The sequence below is a fragment of the Poecilia formosa genome, unplaced genomic scaffold, assembly GCF_000485575.1.
Source record: "Poecilia formosa unplaced genomic scaffold, Poecilia_formosa-5.1.2 Scaffold123, whole genome shotgun sequence".
Lineage (NCBI taxonomy): Eukaryota > Metazoa > Chordata > Actinopteri > Cyprinodontiformes > Poeciliidae > Poecilia > Poecilia formosa.
Genome location: NW_006800062.1, coordinates 266,827 through 285,592, shown reverse-complemented (window position 1 = coordinate 285,592; position 18,766 = coordinate 266,827). Strand labels below are relative to the sequence as shown.

At 38.1% G+C, this 18,766-nt stretch overlaps 1 protein-coding gene and 1 long non-coding RNA gene across 4 annotated transcripts in view; one reads left to right on the top strand and one right to left on the bottom strand.

The window, feature by feature from the left end:
* cnksr1 (connector enhancer of kinase suppressor of Ras 1) overlaps nucleotides 1-17,095 on the top strand; it is a 31,296-nt gene extending 14,201 nt beyond the window's left edge. Inside the window, exons 5-22 of one of the 3 annotated variants that reach the window (XM_016675951.1) lie at nucleotides 1,918-1,959; nucleotides 2,095-2,214; nucleotides 5,428-5,487; nucleotides 6,169-6,237; nucleotides 6,345-6,470; nucleotides 7,436-7,554; nucleotides 9,527-9,672; nucleotides 10,722-10,861; nucleotides 10,939-10,972; nucleotides 11,429-11,604; nucleotides 11,683-11,756; nucleotides 11,985-12,056; nucleotides 12,806-12,876; nucleotides 13,163-13,224; nucleotides 13,311-13,398; nucleotides 13,882-14,066; nucleotides 15,204-15,343; nucleotides 15,398-17,095. In XM_016675951.1, coding sequence (XP_016531437.1) covers nucleotides 1,918-1,959; nucleotides 2,095-2,214; nucleotides 5,428-5,487; nucleotides 6,169-6,237; nucleotides 6,345-6,470; nucleotides 7,436-7,554; nucleotides 9,527-9,672; nucleotides 10,722-10,861; nucleotides 10,939-10,972; nucleotides 11,429-11,604; nucleotides 11,683-11,756; nucleotides 11,985-12,056; nucleotides 12,806-12,876; nucleotides 13,163-13,224; nucleotides 13,311-13,398; nucleotides 13,882-14,066; nucleotides 15,204-15,343; nucleotides 15,398-15,746 — 2,073 coding nt within the window. In that variant the 3' untranslated portion in view covers nucleotides 15,747-17,095. Of the gene's footprint in view, nucleotides 1-1,917; nucleotides 1,960-2,094; nucleotides 2,215-5,427; nucleotides 5,488-6,168; nucleotides 6,238-6,344; nucleotides 6,471-7,435; nucleotides 7,555-9,526; nucleotides 9,673-10,721; nucleotides 10,862-10,938; nucleotides 10,973-11,428; nucleotides 11,605-11,682; nucleotides 11,757-11,984; nucleotides 12,057-12,805; nucleotides 12,877-13,162; nucleotides 13,225-13,310; nucleotides 13,399-13,881; nucleotides 14,067-15,203 lie in introns of all 3 variants that reach the window. The other 2 variants (XM_007561102.2, XM_007561101.2) reach the window with 2 other exon arrangements.
* LOC107837221 (uncharacterized) lies at nucleotides 12,102-15,197 on the bottom strand. Its single transcript, XR_001663231.1, has 3 exons — nucleotides 15,097-15,197; nucleotides 13,923-14,060; nucleotides 12,102-12,270 (listed from the first exon to the last, which is right to left on the bottom strand). It is a non-coding gene; the product is annotated as an uncharacterized LOC107837221 (long non-coding RNA).
* Nucleotides 17,096-18,766: the final 1,671 nt, after the last annotated feature.

Below are 18,766 nucleotides of genomic sequence, written 5' to 3'. Positions count from 1 at the left end.
TGTGTGTGTGTGTGTGTGTGTGTGTGTGTGTGTGTGGGCGTGTGTGTGTGGGTGCGTTTGTTTGTAATACCTTGTGGGGACGATTTTCCTGACATATACTACATTGTGGGGACCAATTGCTCCTCGTGGGGACCGGAGCCTGGTCCCCACGAGGGGAAACCCTGTTTTTGGGTCAGGGGTCAGAGTTAGGGCTAAGGTATGGATTGAGTTTTGGATAGGGTTAGGGTTAGGTATGTGATGGATAGGGTTAGGAAAAGGGTAAAGGTCAGGTTTAGGCTGTAGAAATGAATGGAAGTCAATGGAAAGTCCCCACAAAGATAGCAAAACAAACTTGTGTGCGTGCGTGCGTGCGTGCGTGCGTGCGTGTGTGAGGATCTATGGGTTTTGAGGTCATCCTGTAAATTCAGGGATGCTCCATCTTTGGTCTGATGCTGATTTTATTGAATTTCTTTGCAGTTTAGTACAAGAACTTTTCTGGATTTTCAATTCTCCTTAAAAAATTATTCACTGATTGTAAATAAATTGCATTGCTGTTGAGTATTTCTTATCCGTTTGACTGGTTCTAACGAAACTATTCCCCTATGTATTAATAATCATAAGCTGCTAGGCTCCAGTAAAAGCTTCACCTTTTATTGCCTCCAGAAGTATTCATACGACTTGAACTTTTCCACGTTTTGTCACTTTCCACAGAATTCATCATTTTTTTTATTTTTTTTTTATTTTTTTTGTGATAGGCCAAAAATGCAGTTCATAACTGTGAAGTGGAAGCAAAGTGATTCATTTTCAAAAAAATTTACAGATAAAAATCTGAGCATTCATTAAACCATCTGTCACTCAACTGTGAGTTTTTGGGAGTTTGTTTCTGGCTGCTTTGCACATCTAGAAAGAGAAAACTTAACCCGTTCTTTGGAAAACAACTCAGGATCATCAAATCTGATGTAAAGAGTCCATGAACATCAGGCACAGATCTTCAGTTGGATGTACATTTGGACTTTGACTAGGCCATTCTAACATGTGAATATGCTTTAATCCAAATCATTCCATAATGTCTCTGCTTGTATTTTTAAAGTTGTTGTCCTGTTGGAAAGGGAAGTTTCTTGAGAAAATATCTTTGCACACTCTAAATAAGACAAAACTAACTACAAGCAACTTTTCAGATAAAAAAGAACTTATTTCCCTGAAAGATTATTTCACTTATAGCAAGACATTTTTACCATTTTATAAGTGAAAATATCTGCCAGTGGATCTAATACATTTTTTCTCAATATTACTTGAAACAAGCTCCTATAACCTGCTGAAATTTTACTTGTAAGTTAGTTTTTTGTTGGTGTTTCATCATCTCCTCCAGGAAAGAATCCCAGCCAACAGAACATCAGACCAGATGTAGTGAGAGAAAAAACTGAGAGAAAACATAAAGTTAACAGCTGAAATAACAGCAAATAACGCAACTTAGAGAGTAGTAGAAGAAGAAAAGTAGCAGAGTGAGGAAGAGTGGTCCGTTTGTTTCATTCAAGTTTTCATGGGTGTCAGATTACAAATGCATTCCCCCAATTTTTTTATTTTATCTGTATCAATGTGTCAGTTTCCTCCCACTGCACCAGTTTGCCCTCTTTTGCTTTGGTCCATCTAATAACAAGTTTAAAGATACATTGCTGTATACGTTTGCAACATGACAAACTGCAAGAAGCTGCAGAGTCAGAAACATGATTGGATATATGAATCGTTACTATTGACCTCATCAGACAGCTTTCAACTGTTTGTGGCTTTTTGCTTCCTGACTCAAGCTGTGAAGAGGAAATGGGACATGGGCTTTGACTCAGTTTGTCCCATTTCCACAAATCAATGTGGTTAGCATTTAGACTGATGTGTAATTTTGCGACTCCTCTGCTCAAATCCTGCCGTTTCACTCTTCAACAGGATTCCACGGTCTACGAAAAGGAGAAGGACATCATATCTGTTGTGAGTTTGTCTCACATTTTGCTCATTCATAATTTCAGCAGATGAAACTTTTGCTTCACTGTGCTTTAAGTGAGGTATTGTTAGCTGTGTGAACCGGTGTCTCCTCCCAGTAAGTGAAGGTTTTTCCCATTTCAGTGCCGTCAGTTGGTGGAGGTTTGTGATGAGATCCTGAACTCCAGCTCCGACGCTCTTTTGACCCACACGGCTCAGCTGGAGAGCGTCAGCCTGGTACCTGCTACACCCAGTGATCAACTGGTAACGGTTTTTTACCTTCTCCTTCCTTATAACCTTCATGAATGTAAAAAAGGTTTTATTCCAAGTTAAATCTGTGTCAGGCACAATGAGCTCTCGTGAGTTTGCCCTGTTTTGTTTTATTTTTAGTTTTTATTAAGGCTAAGACTTCAATGTATGCGTTCAATTAACACGTTAAGAAGAAATGTGAAAAGTGAAGCCCACATGCTAACTGAACTAGTGTTTAAATAAGCTAATATGAGATGAATCACATAAAGTCGTGTGTTTGGTGCTGGATAGTAAAAGCTAAATGTTTATTATTGCTACATAGTCCCAAACCCAGAATGAGACATTCTGAGAAGATTTGGAATAAAAAAAGCTGAACATGTCAGTTTTGAAATGCCAGCAAGATTTAAATTCAGAAAGTTTTCTTTATATTTTTAATATTTTTACTTTGTTAGTTAATTATGCTGTGTTGAGCCATAGAGAAGAACAGATTCATGTACAGGATTTAAAATTCATATTTCCACAAAAGTTTAGTGACTGTAAAAACACAAACACTTTCTTTAATATTTCAAATATTGTCATCTATAATTGTTTAGTCAATATTCTAGTTTACACTAAAGTGAGCTGGAAATATTTATATATCATCCTAATACACATTCTATTTATTGATTCAGTCAAAAATGAAAATTGGAATGGATAAACTTTGCTAACCGCTATTTGATTAGAATAGAATTGATTGTGATTAATAAATTACAAATGATTTAATTAATTATTTGATTTTTTTTAATTTCATCCCACCCATATTGATATTTAGTAAAAACTGTCTAAATCAGATTTCATCTGCCATGTAATAAACTGAAGTGTTTCCTTCTTCATTCAGTTAAAATTCACACAAAATCAATGTAAAAATATTTACATTTCAATATTCCTTCTTTTTTCTTTACTTTTCTTGACCTTCACATCCATTTTTTTAAACTTCACCAAGCTTATCAGTTTGCTCACCCTCATATTACTCTTTTTTCTCTACTGTTTTTTTAAACACTAACATGTTTAAAGCTTATTTTTAACCCTCTGCTGGGGGGTTTCCTCATTTGGTTCCTTCATCCAGCTCAACGTTCTTCACCACTTTTACTTCTGTTCCTAAAAGCTTCCCTGATGTTTGGTGGCTAAAGCACAATGTTCTTTTTGTGCTGCATGTCCTGTTTTGCCATGAAGTCTGCACATTTGCTTCAGTACTCACAGCTCTCCTCTGTTCCTCTGCGCTGGTTATCCCACTAATCTAGAATCCTTTTAGGATTCATTTCTAAAGAGCTGTTTCTTTCATGCATTTCCCTCTTTCTTTGCCTTTGTGGACTCAAACCATTAACTAAAAAGTCTTATTAGATGCTGACTGCATTTTCCCATCACATTATTTTTTCTACATTACGCCACCTCTGATGTTGTGCCTGCATATTGTTTACATGTCCATGAATGCAGCCGTGCTTCTGAATGCTAAGTTCATTTTTCTGCTGATCCACTGCTCCACAAAAAGAGGACTTTTACAAATGCACTTAGCTAGAGGGGACAGTTTGTTAATTACGCTGACAGCAGGTAATTGATTAGAGCACATCACCGATAATGAAGTCGGCGCTCTGACAGATTAAGAGTAATGGGAACTAAAGGCAGGGAGAAAGGAAGTGAGAAGCAGAAGGCATTATGGTTCTTACAAAGGGGGGTTTACCAAACGTGACGTGTCTCTGACATAATGTAGATATAAAAATTAAAAGCACTGAATCTTTTTCAAATTTTGTGTAAATATAGTTGTAGAAATTTTGAGTTAAAATAAAGAAAAACAATAAAATTATGTCAGTAAGTTCTAAAGTTAGTGCTTAATTTTCTGGACGTAACGATTCACTCGTGTGTGTTTGTCACAAAGTTTTAACCTTGGAAATATTTGACTAAATGTTATTCTAGAAAACATTAACTGACAAGGAAATCTATCCTAATACCTGCAACACTTTTGAATTAAAAATCTATTATCTGTTTCAATATAAATTAAATACAAATTAAAATACATAATAATAGTATTTATTTCTTATAAACTAACACTGAAAGCCATTACATTTGCAGGACTTTATGGATTAATAATGACACTTTTCCTAATCAGCAACATATTAACATATAAATCTTATTTGCGCTTCTGTTTAAAAGTGAGAACTTGCTTAGTAGCAGCCAGAAGATAATGCAAATCTAATTTCACGTCCATGTTTGTAATCTCCTCTCCATCTTGTAAAGACGCTTAAACATTGGAGACACCACATACTGCCTGTCAGGTCTCACCCTGTCCTAATAAACTCTAATTCCTTTTTCATTACTATTAACATGTCTTATTCCTTAATTAGTTATTGAGTTGTTGCCCAGCACTAAAACAAACCTCCATAAATTGCATTTTGATGAGTTAATTTATGTTTGATAGATTACTCAATATACATCACAATCATTCTGAGGTCATTTAGTATTTGTTTTTTAATACATTTTCTGTTGATATGTTGCATAAAATCCTCATAAAATCCATTAAAGTTCTGTGTTTTATAAAGCTATGAGGATAGACCAGTTTATGTACTGAGGAAGAGGAGTAACTGACCAAGCAGCAAAGAAAACGAATCAATGGAGAACGGAAAACAGCGGAGGAAGAGGAGCAGCGCAGAAAACTAAAGGAACAAAGAACTAAACAAAGGGAGGGAACTACAAAACAGGAGGGAATCTAACCTAAAGAAACAAGTCCAAAGACACAAATGTTAAATGAATAAATGATCAAACACAAAGTAAAAACCAAACATGGCAAGATCCAAAGAAATGATCCAAAACAGAAACACAAATGAAACTTAAAGTTCAAACCCATCCTAGTCACACGTTAAAGATTATTACAAAATGTGGAAAAAATAACAGAAGTATATATTAAGTACTACCTTTTTTATCAGAATATTGTAAATACAGGAATGAAACAGTTTTTATCCATTGATATTTCCATCACCATTAGATATGTATTGATTGTGTAATTTAACTTGTGATTAGTGACGACAAGCTGATGAACAAACATCGATATTTCCACAGAATCCAATTATAACAGCAGCATCATGGTTGTGTTGCTTCTGTCCAAGCTGCTTGTGCAGATTCACACTGTGCAGACGCACAAGTTATTTTATCTTTCTGAATTATGCACAGCATTTTTATTGTTTCCATTTCTCTCAGGGGATCGAGATAACATCCACCAGCTCCAGCAACCACTACGTGACGGGAACGGCGGCTGAGGTCAGGTTCACACATTTTCTTTTCCTCCCATTTGGACGTTGATGCTGCTGTGTGTGACTCTGTGGTCCTCCTGACCTCTGAGCCAGTGGGGTTAACTGCAGCTAAAGATGCGTCCAGAGGGGTCTTCCCCACATTGAACTACCCAGCTGCCTATATCAGTGCCTTGCTAAAAAAGCCACCGATGTTAGAGAAGAAGACGATAACGAGCAATGTCTGCAATCCAGTCTGTTACTCAGTTTTGCATCAAAAGAACACTTTTGTTCTTTTTTCTGCTAGTGTTTGGTTAGTCGTTGTTTTGCCAAACACTTGTCATTTTTGCTATGAAAAGTGAAAATTAACAACAACACTTTTCATTCTCTGGCCTCGGTGACGATAAAAACAAAAAAACGGCAAAGTGACAGCACAGTTTCCTCTGCTCTGTTAAAGACAGCGAGGCATGACACATTATTTTCAGCCAAAGGCTCGTCTGTCTGCTGTAGACTCTACAACCTGCAGGCACTTGCTGCGTAGCATTTGTAAACATTACTGCTCATTTTAAATGTTGCGTAATAAATCCAAGCTGGGAATATGAATGCTGTCAGATATTGATTTATAGCGTTGTTGGGATTGTTCTGTGCTACATTTAGCTGGTTTTGTGTTGCAGCAGCTCCTTGTTTACGCTGCTTGTTCCTCCTTTTGCAGCCTTCCTCTGATGCCTATTTGCAAGTCCTGTCTGGTGATGAAGTGATCCAAGTCAACGACCAGATAGTGGTGAGTGATGCAGCACATGGAGTTTGATCCATACGCCTGTACTTATGTTGGACCTGTGCTCAAAGAGAAAAACCTTCAGGAGGGAATAATCTGTGCTGCTGCATCAGGTCGGTTGGAGCAGAGCCAAACTTATTGAGAAGCTGCGGGAGAATCCCAGTGGAGTGACTCTGATCATAAAGAGGATCCCGGGTTCGCTGCGGCGCAAGCATTCGATCCAGATCACACCTGTGCAGGTTAGCCACCTTCTCCACTCAAAGCTTCACACCAGGTTCAAGTTCAAATTTTATTTGTCTAGCATATTTCAGCAGCAAGGCAGTTCAATATGCTTTACGTCATAAAAACACACAGTTAACATTACATTTTGCCGTCGATACACATCAAAATATCGATTAATGTTTCAGTGATTATGTTTCAAAAGCAACTGGGTTTTAATCTAGATTTAAAGACTCTCAGTGTTTCGGCTGTTTTGCAGTTTTCTGGAAGTTTGTTCCAGATTTGTGGTGCATAGAAGCTGAATGTTGCTTCTTCACATTTGACTCTGGTTCTGGGGACGCAGACCAGAACCAGAACCAGAAGACCTGAGAGGTCTGAAGGTTGATGCAGCAGCAGATCTGTAATGTAACTCAGTGCATATCTAATATTGATATGCATCAAACCCAAACCAGACGTTGCATATTTAAGGACATATTTATTTTTCTGCTGATATTTTGCAGCTCTAGTATTCCACTTGTGAGACACATCTTTGGAAAAAATCTCGTCACCACTCGGGATCCGTTTCCACCAACACTTAAACCCGTCACCATGTCGACTGTTGTTTGTTTATGATCACCACAGTGAAACGCTGCATCAGTGAACAAGTTCACGCGCACACACTGTGCACTTCACACCCCCTTGTGACCATCGCCATGATAATCTGGGATCTAGCTGGCGGCTCAGGCTGAGAGAAAGATGTGAATCGGCTCCGTGTTTCAGCCCATATTGCCCCGAGACGACGCTTGGCTTTCAGCGAGACTTTCACAGACTTTGTGTTTGTGTGACCGTGTTCCTCCCTCATCTGCTCGACCGCAGTGTGTGCAGACAGAACCTGCCATCGCAGTCCACATGACATCCGGTTTCTTAACCCTGTGCTAACCCGTAGAAGCACACAGGCTTTAATGTGCACACTCACATGTTTGGATTTGGTCTCATTTGTTTGTAGAAGGAGGAAGAGGAGAGACGAGGGAGTTCGGACGAAGAAGAACCGGAGGACAAAGAGGAGAATCAGAGGCACTCCATATTTGAGAGAGTAGCAGCTTCTGTCAGATCCCTGTCATTTAGGTAAGATTATTAATAACAAATTACTCTGTAAAAATATTCACACACATTCACTGTTTCACTTGCTGCCATGTCAGCAACACAGTACCATGGGTTTTATTCGTGTTTTATGCAAAAGATCCGCACCAAATGTTAGCATAAAAGTCGGAAGGTTTGGCTTGAATTTTTTTCAACCTCTCTACACTCTGACCTGATAACCCTGAATAAGATCCAGTGCAACCCTTCAGCATGTCAAACTCAAGGCTCAGGGGCCAAATCTGGCCGCCACAACTCTTTTAGTGGCCCTCTGGACTCAAGATGCCAAATTTCTGCAATCAGTTCAAACTTCAGTTTTTCATGATTCCATAATTGCAGAATATTATGCAAAGTCAGCATAAATTTAAACCGTGAGTTTAAAATTTTCTGCAAAAATGGTAAAAATTATTGAGTTTAATTGATGCCAATTCACACCTGCAGGTGGCGATATTTCTTATTTTTACAACACAGCTGTCTCAGGGTAACTTGATGTAAAGTTATAATTCAAGATCAATATGAGAAGTAACAAAAAGTCGCATTGAACGTCATATTAAATATTATCCAATTCTTTGCAAATATTCCCACATTAGCAGCACAAAATCAGAGATTTTGATTGCAAAAAAATCACGAAATCCTGGATGGACTGATCAATGAGAAAGGTTTTATGATGTACTTATCAGATGTAGAATCAGCTGTTTAAAAATATTTTAAGAGTTTGTTAGTGGGTTTTATCAATACATTCTGGCACAACCAGCCCTGGAGAACATGAAAATGAGTTTGACACTCATGAAACCAAGAAATCACCTATGCATAGTTGAATAAATCCAACCAATCTGTGAAGCCTCAAAGGTTTCTCAGAAGAACAAACCGTATCATGAAGACCAACAAACCCATCAGTAAGTTCAGGAGAAGTTTAAATCAGAAGTTTAAACCCTTGAACACCTCACAGAGCTCTTTTTAATCCATCATCTGAAATTGGAAAGTGCCGAGACATGGCAATCCAGCTAAATCTGAGAGTATCAATCAGAGAAGCAGCCAGGAAGTCCCTGGTAACTGGGAAAGCTGTGAGATCTGCAGCTCAAGCGTAAAATCCTGGCAACGATACAAATAAGCCAGAAAACTGGCTTTTGTGCTTCCGTAGGTCATTTTGTCTAATATAAAAACCTGTTTAACAGTCTGACATGTTTAAGTGAGTCAAAAAAACATAAAACCTCTTAAATCTGTGAGGGATTTTATAAACACTTGTTGCTAAAACAAAATACAAGAAAAAAAACAAATGAATCTGTGGGAGATGACATAAATCTTATTTCATTTCCACATCCAGACAACCAGGTTTGTTCACCAAGTGATCACAGATTTACTGAGTTGAACAGAACCTCCCACATCCTCTGCTGACCTTTTTAATCTGCCTGAACCCAAAGGGTTTAACGTGACGTCACTTCACAAATGCCATAAATTCCACCAAGCCCACCGACAAGCCGACTTTCGCTGGAAACGGGAGCGAAATAATAGATGAAGCTGCCGACTAGCATCTGAGTGAGTTTCAGAACGGTGACGAAAAATCGAAAGAAGAAAAATTGTAGGAAAAAGTGAGAAGAAGCAAACATGAGAAATGATGGCTGAGGGAGCGCAGGGAGATAAACGATGGGAGTGAGAGGTGATGCACTGCAGACCCACATTTCAGACTACAGGCGTGTAAAGTCAGATCTGATCTCTGCAGAAGAAGTTTGGCTTTGCATCAGTGTCTGTTTAAACACAGCTTCCTTCAATCAGTGTTAAATCAGGATCACATGACACCTGACTTAAATGACGACTGCGGTCTGTTCTCCTGACAGCTGTCGTAACATGGTACCCACTATTATTACTTCTTGTTTGTTTTTGGAAAAATCTTAACTTCTTAGAAGTTCCCAGAATCCCCGCCTGGTTTCTAAGAATGCTTCTTGTTTGTGTTGTGCTGCAGGCGGGCCGTTCATGGGCCAGAGGTTCGACAGCAGCCTATGGGACAGGAAGAGTCTGAGTTGCCTTCTGACAGGGAGCAGGAGAGGACCGTGACTTTAGCTGCATTTCAGAACCGTCCGGGCCGGTTGTCTCCTCTGCCGGCGTCAGGTATTTAAGAAATCCCTCAGTATGTTGGTGATTTATTTTTAATTATTGTATTTTCAGCAATAAGTTGGGATGAATCATCTTCACCACAAAATATATTCCAACAATAGTTGGTGGCATTTCTAATACTCTGCAGGATGTAGCCAATCAAAACGAAGGAACAGTGTCACCTGAGCTCAGTTTTGTGTCTGAACGCTTTTTTTAAACCAGAAACCAAGATGGTGTGATTAGCAAACGAGCCTGGGCATGGAACAGTGCAAATCTGTTCTTTGGTTACTAAAGCATTACAGAAACAAAATTTAGAATAAATATATTGCTGCAGGTGTGCAGTTCCTGCCACACATATTTGTAATTCAAATCAACTCAAAAATACTTTACTCATCTCAAACAGAAATTAAATATCATCATAACTCATATTTAAATCTTCAAAGAGTCGTGGATTTTGATGCTGTGGTCATACAGGAGCTCCAGTAGCAGTCAGTGTTGGCCTCTGACTGAAGACTGTTGCTGTACGACTGTCTTTTCATGACTGTGATGACATGCTAACAGCAGCAGAGATGATAGTTGTTGACAAACTCTGCTAATCCACCTCATTTGCTTTTGCCACTCCTCTTTAAACCCCTGCCTGGTCTCATGGTTAGAAAGCTGAGCAGAGACGGTTTGAACTTCCTACTTTGACCCTGCTCTCCATCCAAGAAGCCTCCTTTTTAACTCCTCCTGTAATAAACAACGCCATGTTGCCATGGTTACACATCACAACAACTGTACAAAAGTAAAAACAAAAGAAAAGCCTTCCAGCTCAACAGCATCCAAAAGCGAAGGGAATCATGCAATGCCTCAACCAATAAAAATAATGAACAAATAAGAACAATAAATAAGAAATGAGTATAAAACATTGAAATGTGAGGAAAAATAAAAATCAGGATTGTTTACATATTAAGCTTATGAGGATGACCCTCCCTGCTGATAATTCTCACTGAATTGAAGTGATTATCTAAAAAAGTGTAATAACTTGAGTTATTGACTGTGAACTCAACTCATTATTATTACAGTGGCTGAGAGTTCGGATGGTTCGAGGCTCTCTCCAAATCTGAGGAGAGACCGGTCGCCGTCACCAAGAAGCCCTTCGCCTTTTGAGTTTAGCTCAGAAAGAAGCAGCGTCAGCTCCTGCCCAGACATGGTGGGGCACACGGTGAGAGGACGCTTCACTTTCAGCAAAGACAAAGATCTAGTGATAAAACATGTAACATTCCTGATTATTCTTTTCAGTCGAATAAGGAAACCAAGAAGAGCTCTAAGAAAGGTAAGACTTTTGGATCAAACAGCAAACAAACACAAAACAAAAGTATTCATACCTCTCAATGCACAGAAACCGTTTTCATTGTACAACTAAAACTGTATAAAGTTTCTTCCATTTCAAAGTTATGCACCACCTTGTGTATCAGTTGCAAATTGAATAAAGTTTAGTGAAGTTTGTAGTTTTTATGTGACATGAAAAAGCTTAAGCAGTATGAATACTTCTGCACTGAACACTAATAGTGCTAAAACATTGCTTCATTTAACTACAAAATAAACAGTTAAGGATTATTTAAGTCAAATTAAAAGATGTAGAAGAATAACTTTTTGAAGACATTATACTGAATTACTATTAGATTTAAAAATGGATGAAAAGCAACATTAAAGTTGAAAATAAATATTTTTAAGGGCTTTAATGGTGAATGTACTCATCTTTTCTGTTGTATTTGTGGTGGATTCCCAGGAATGTCGACAGCTCTGAGCCGGCGCCGAGTCTCCTGCCGGGATTTGGCTCATCCCGACTGTGACGGCTGGCTTTGGAAAAAGAGGAAGGAGAGCAGCGTCTTCATCACCCAGAAGTGGCAGCGCTTCTGGTTTGTTCTGCAAGGACCCAATCTGTACTGGTACAACACCCAACAGGTAGGAGAGAAAAAACTTAAACACAATGCGCTTTTGGCACATTTAATATCGTTAATCTGATTTTTGTGTTTTCTTCAGGATGAAAAAGCTGAGGGTCTCCTAAATATATCCAGCTACAGCTTAGAGGGTGGTGGAGAGCACAAGAGAAAACAGTCAGTATTCCTTCCATGGTGGATCAGATTGCAAACCTGTGACATTTTCCTTTGACGTTGATGGATTTGTGATCTATGCATTTAAGGCTCCAGAATAAAAGTGAAGTTTTATAATCTCAGGTTCTTTTTGTTATTTTGGACAAACTGAAATGTTTCATCATCTTACAGAGGAAAATAATTAGGATTTGTGTGTTTCATGTGACTCATCCCTCCATCTTTGTTCTGCAGCGTTTTCCAAATGACCCATCAGAAATTTCAGAACTTCTTCTTCTCCGTTGACTCCGCCACCGATTTGAGCAAGTAAGCTGGAAACAGAACATCCAACATGACTTTTTCTTTTTTACTTGTTTGTGTTTATTGATTGGGTAATGTCAATAAGCAGAAAAATAAAATATATTTCATGCATCCACTCTATCAACTTATTTTTTTTCACTCACAGCAGCATTTGATCATATTGTTTTGGGTGCAGACGCACACTGCCCCCTGCTGTTGGCCTTAATGGATTCTCTTTCTCCTGCAAAAACAGTTTCAGTTTTTTAACGGCCCCTACAGGTGTGATTTCATAGCAACAATAAAACATTGTTTTTAATATTTCAACCTACAGTGCCTTGCAAAAGTATTAATATCTGCTGTTTTGGCCATTTTGTAATGTTGCAATCAGCTGATTCACTGTATTTAATGAGATTGTATGTCTTCGCTACAGACCAAACAAACAAAGTGGCTCATAACTGTGAAATTAAAAGATTTTTTTTTTTTTTGCACTTTTTCACATGTATTTGGGGCCAGATTTGTAAAGCTAATTATCCTGTCATCACATTCACTGAATACAAATGCACAACACAGTTTTCAGATTTTTTGTTAAATTATATAAAAGCACAGACTATTTTCCTTCCACATCACTATCAAGTTCATCATTGTGTTGGTTTGTTAAATAAAATCTCAATAAAATCCACTGATGTTTAAGGCTGCAGCATGACGAATGTTAAGGGGGTGTGAATATTTCTCCAGTGCACCGTAACTTAGATATAAAAATATTTATTTTTCTTTAGGTGGATCAACAGTCTGATTACAGCCATACAGAAGCACAAGAGGCTCCAGAAAGGTCCAGATAATGAAGAAGGTAGCTCAACACTTTTCCATTTACTTTTCTAAGCAAAAATATGTTTTATTCCGTTTTCTAAGTGTTTGTTGTCTGTAGCTGTAATGCTTGTTGAGGCTGCAGTGTCAGCACCAGTGGGAAAACACATAATCGTGTTTCTGAATTATGAAATGTTAACGGTTAACAGTGAAAGAAGCCTAATTGCTGTTGCTGTGGTTGCCAGGCAGCTGGTTGATAACAATAATGGGAAAACAGCGAACACTTAAGGTAATGTCATTATTTCAACAGCCTTTTGATGTTTTCACAGAATGCTACAGCGAAACTGAATCGGAGAGCGAATCGTCTCCTTCATCTCGCAGGAAAAACAAGGTTGATGAATTAAAAAGAGTCAAAGCAGCAAAAATAAATGCAGTTCGACCTTCTGATGGTGTTAATGTGTGTTTCTGTGTGTGCAGCAGAAAGTTCAGTCTAACACTCTGCCTCGACCCAAAGGGAAGATAAACAAGGCGCCATTACCGACTTCTTCAACAGAGGGCAGCAAAGGTACAAATATGGCCTAACAGGGCCTGGCCACTCACACTGTAAAAACACTGAACCCTACCGAATACTTTAGTCTAGTTCAAATATCCTAGTACACTTGAAATGAGACAAAACTTTCCAACAAGATGTAGGAACTTGCTTTAAGCCTACTTTCTTAATATTGATGAAAATGTACCAGTTCCATTGCAGATTATTTCACTTATAATATGACATTTTGTTGTAAGTGAAATAATCTGCCAATGAAACCAATAATTTTTCATCAATATTAAGGAATTACTTACTAAAAGCAAGCTAATATAACTTGTTGAAAAATTACTTGCAAATTATTTTTGTCTTATTTCAAGTGTACTAAGATATTTACTACAACGAAAACACTCTGTAAGGTTTTGTGTTTTTGTAGTGCAAGTCATTTCACTTTCTTTGTTGGTTCATTACAAATGTAAAGTTAGATGTTTTCATGTCATTTTGTGTGTCTTTTTTTTTCAGATGGTGGCACCGTGGATGAGATGGGGATGATGTTTAACAACCTGAAGGAAGGAGGCGTTTCTCTGATTGGCCATGAGCAGCCGTTCACGCAGGACCACTTCAGGAAGTCGTTCATCCGACGCAACAAGAACCCGGTCATCAACGAGAAGGTGCACACGCTGCGGGCCCTGCAGAGCACGCTGAAGGTGAGAGAGGACAGCAACCCCGAGAATAATCATTCCATCAAATGTAGTTTACTTCATGTTACTTCTGTTTACTTCTAGAGATGCACCGATCCAACAGCAATATCTGTATCTACTCCGATATTGAAAAAAATTCGGTAACACTTTATTTGAAGGGGTGTGCATAAGACTGACATGACACTGTCATAAATATGACATAACACTGTCATGAACATAAAGAAATATTTATGAATGTTTATGACTGTTGTCATGAAGTGTCTTTTGGTAAATAATGACACTTTTAATGCAAAGTTGCTCTAAAAGTTGCATTGAATGTCCATTAAAAATGCCAACTTTACATTAAATTATTATAATTTACAAAATCACTCGTTAAATCATTGTGTGTTTAGTGTGCCTTATTAGTGCAGAGTTATCAAATAAATTTGTAATTAAGTACATTTATGTCTGGGGGTTTTTTAAAAAAAAGAAATGTTTTAAGTCAATTCAACATTTTCTTCTGTATCAGATCAGAAATGGCTGATACTAAACCTCAGTTGTAATTGGAAGTAAAAACAAAAGAAGTGGATTGGTACATCTCTGTTTATTTCATAAGGAACAATGCATATTAATTAATGTGACTATAATAAAACAACCATGTAAATAAACCAGATTTAGCCACGAAGGCTACATTTCATTGGCAGATTGATGGTAAAAAATAAAGAACAAGTCACACACACCTGGGTAAACATACATAACATATTATTAAAAGTAAATTACAAGAAATGTTTAATAGTGGTGTAAATTAGCAATCATAAAAAGGCAAATCACAGTCATAAAAACAAATGTGTTTATTCAAAGATGTTAATTAAAAATATGAATGCAGTTTTGATTATTTAGAAGCTATCGCCCAAATGATTTTCTGAAACTGTTTGGTGATGTGAGGCTTCTTAATTCTAAAGGTAACGACAATGGAAGTGGTAAATTGACCAGGTGTGTTGGGGATCTGGACATTTTTACACTTTAACGTTAAAAACCAGAGCTCAGAAGGATTCACCTCCGTTCTACTGAGCTTGAGGTGGAGAAACTTCTACCTGTTTCTCGCAGGCATGTTTGCATTTCGGCTCAGAGCTGCATGAAAACTAAAGCCACTTTCCTCCGCAGGCGAAAGAAGCCGAGTTGCTGCAGATCAGCAAGCTCCTGGACGACTCGGACCTGACTGCGTCCAAGTACCGGTGGTGGAAGGATCAGAACGAGGAGCTGGTTTCAGAAATCGAGAAGCTGGCCTCGGTGGCAGGTGGCAGGGACGTTGCTCGGGCGGAGGGCGGCGAGGACGTCGCTGCAGCGGCAGACAGCAGGGACATCGCTCCGGCAGAGGGCGGCGAGGACGTCGCTCCGGCGGAGGGCGGCGAGGACGTCGCTCCGGTGCGGGACACGCCTGCTGAGGACGTCGCCTTGGAAACCGTTGCCACGGAAACAGCGGCTGCAGAGACGGAGGGCGCGTACAGACTGAGCCTGAGCGACGGTGAGCAGCTCGTCGACGCGGAGCCGTCTGATGTTCTCCTGGAGATCCCGCAGGAAACTCAGAGTCCTGAGTCGAGCCCGGTGCTGGAACTCTCTCTGGGATCGCTGTCAGACTCCATAAACAATCAGCTGCGCAAAAATGCAGAAAGCAGAGACGCTGGTGATCATTACTTCTATATCTAGAACCTTGGTGGCTCAGTAAAGCCTGTCTGTTGTTGTCCAATGTTTTCCACTGAGCTGTCGAACAGGAGCGCATGTTCTGATATTTACATCCAGGATCTCTAAACATTGCCTCTAAATCAAAGGCTGCGTCCTTAAAGACTTTATTCTATTGTTATATGAGAAACAAAATCTGCCAAGTGTTAAGCACATATTTATGAAATTCTGAAATATATTAGATTTTGCATTATTTTAACATTTTCTTGTAGGTCATGCCTTTTTGATATGTTGTGTAAATATTTTCCCATAATTACTGTTTTTTTTTGGTTAACTCACAGGACCTTAATAAAGGTATGAATGAAAAACATTTGATGGAACGTTTCCAGCAGCATTGCAGCTGCTGGTCGAAGCTTTTTCAGCTCTTTTGTCTGAGCTTCACTTCACCTCCTGCTGATGAACTCTTCATCAGACTGACTGGATGAGCTGTGAACGAAGCAGTGAAGGACTCTTCATGCTGGCTTGAAAGAATAAAGAGAGTTTAGATCCAATGTATACAAGTATATTTCAGTAAATTGAAATATGATGAAAGAGTTGAAAAGTGAAATTTGTACCCAGACTGATGCATTTTAAGTGTTTATTTGTGTTAATTTTCACACAGATAATAAAAACCAAAAATTCTGTTTCTCATAAATCTGAATATTACAAAAGACCAATGAAAACTGACTTCATGCTGGATTTCCAGCATGACCTAAATTTCCAAATGAAATCAAAAATGTACTCTTATCTGAGAAGGGGTCTTTGCACCACTAAACAACAATCTGTTGCATCTCACATTGACTCTTGATAAGGATGTACATGTTCTTGATCTGCTCCAAACTCTTGAAAGAGCTGCTTGACAATCTTCTATTTTACCACATTTTTTCCTTCAACCAAACTTTCCGTTGATTTATTTTAATCTAGCAACTTGTGACAATCGGGCTTCTCCAGTGGCATATGCTCCTTATGGATAGTCTCACTAACTGTGAAGACAATACGGTAATTACAGAATTCCTGAATAGGAAGTCATTTTTTAAATTGGTCTCATGAAATATTATGATTTTCAGAGAACGTAAATATTGAGTTTTATTTAGCTGTGCAAAACGTGCAAAAATAAACATTTATCAGTCATTGTTTGATGACTTTATATCATATTTTTAAAATAATATTTAAATTACTGAAATAAATACAAGCTGCATACGTGACTCAGAGCAGAATGACTGACAATCGCTAATAAATGTTTTGTTTATGTTAGTCTCCATTGGGTGAATTTCAATGTTTATTACTTTGCTTCCCACATCTGTCCTCTAACAACAAAAATAAAATGTTTTTCGTTCTCTGCTTAGCTTTTCTAGACCATAAATCAACAAAACCTTCATTATTGTAATGTCAATCAGATTTATGTTCTACATTGGCTTCAATTTTAAATCTCACTAAATTATGACTGAATCCATTTGCTTCTTAGCTTCAAATAATTGTTTCTGTGAAAGTAATGTTTATAATTGTGTTTTCCACACCTGTTCCAAGCCTTATATTTGTTGTCTAGATTTACCAATTGGAAGAAAGTGCCATGTTAAAAATTAGCACAGTTTTGTGCAACACTTATTGCCTCCCCTCAACAAAGCAATAAATGTATAACTTATTCCTGCAACATCAAAAGTAAAATGTTTTTGTTGAACCCAAAAACCCAACCCAGAACCCAAATGAAAATGCTTTCATACTTATTAACTTCTTTAAGTTTATCAGCCTTTAGATGTTTTTTTATGTCACGATTTGCTTGGGAGGCATTCTAGAAAAATATATTTTCATTTCTTCAATCACAAAGATAAAAATATATGGAGCTCATTAAACTGTACTAGGTCCTGAATATTAGGACATTTTTATGATCTTATGACCTCAGATCTGATACAAAACATATCACCTAATCAATACAGAAATGTCTTAACAGATAAAAAAAAAACTAAATCAGAAACGCTCTGGTGAAAACAACAAAAGGATCTGAAACTCTGGATCGTCCTAATATGTTGTATTAGTAAAAGCAGAAAGTATTGACATCAGGGGTCTGAATAACTTTGTCTCCAATTTAAGCAATTATTTTTAAACCTGAAAATAATAAAAAAAAATGCTTACAATAAAGTTTTAGATTTTTCTGGATTTTTCAGAGTGAGATTATGACTTTGACACTTGATCACCAGCATGACCCTGCAGGTTGTGAGACAGATATTGCTGATTGTCTTTGCAGAAAAAATGCTCAGATAGCTTTTAACTTTAATACGCCGCCAGTAATCACATCTGGTCTCTTAAAACCTAACACGGCTGTATCTGGCCAGCGCCTCCGGGTTGTTTTCTGCACAGCATTGTCTGGAACGATCTCTGCATTTCAGATTTGTGTTGACAGAGAAACATTGGTAGCAAAGACTTGCACATATATAATCCCAGCTTGTCAATATCTTTAGTTGAATGTAAAATAATGATACAGGATCATCTCATTTAACTTAAAATGCCATCAAAAAGTGAAAAATAAATTTTGAAAACAGACTTATGTCATACTGAGTGGTATATTTAGAGTATTTATTTTTGGTTAATATTGAAGCTTGAGCCTAACAGCTCAATAAATCACCATTTCTCTGGTAGAGTGATATTTGAGTTCCAACATTTAAATTAACTTTTTGATGTTATTCTAATTTGTTAACATTGACATTTACAAGATACAACATTTTGTTTTGTCCATAAATGTTTTCATTACCCAAACAAACTTCACAAGGTATTTACTTTTTGTATCATTCAAATGTTTTATTCCATCCATCCATCCATTTTCTGCCGCTTATCCGGGGTCGGGTGGCGGAGGCAGCAGCTTCAGAAGGGAGGCCCAGACTTCTCTCTCTCCAGCCTCTTCCAGCTCCTCCAGAGGAATCCTCAGACGTTCCCAGGCCAGCCGAGAGACATAGTCCCTCCAGCGTGTCCTGGGTCTTCCCTGGGCCCTCCTCCCGGTGGGACATACCCAGAAC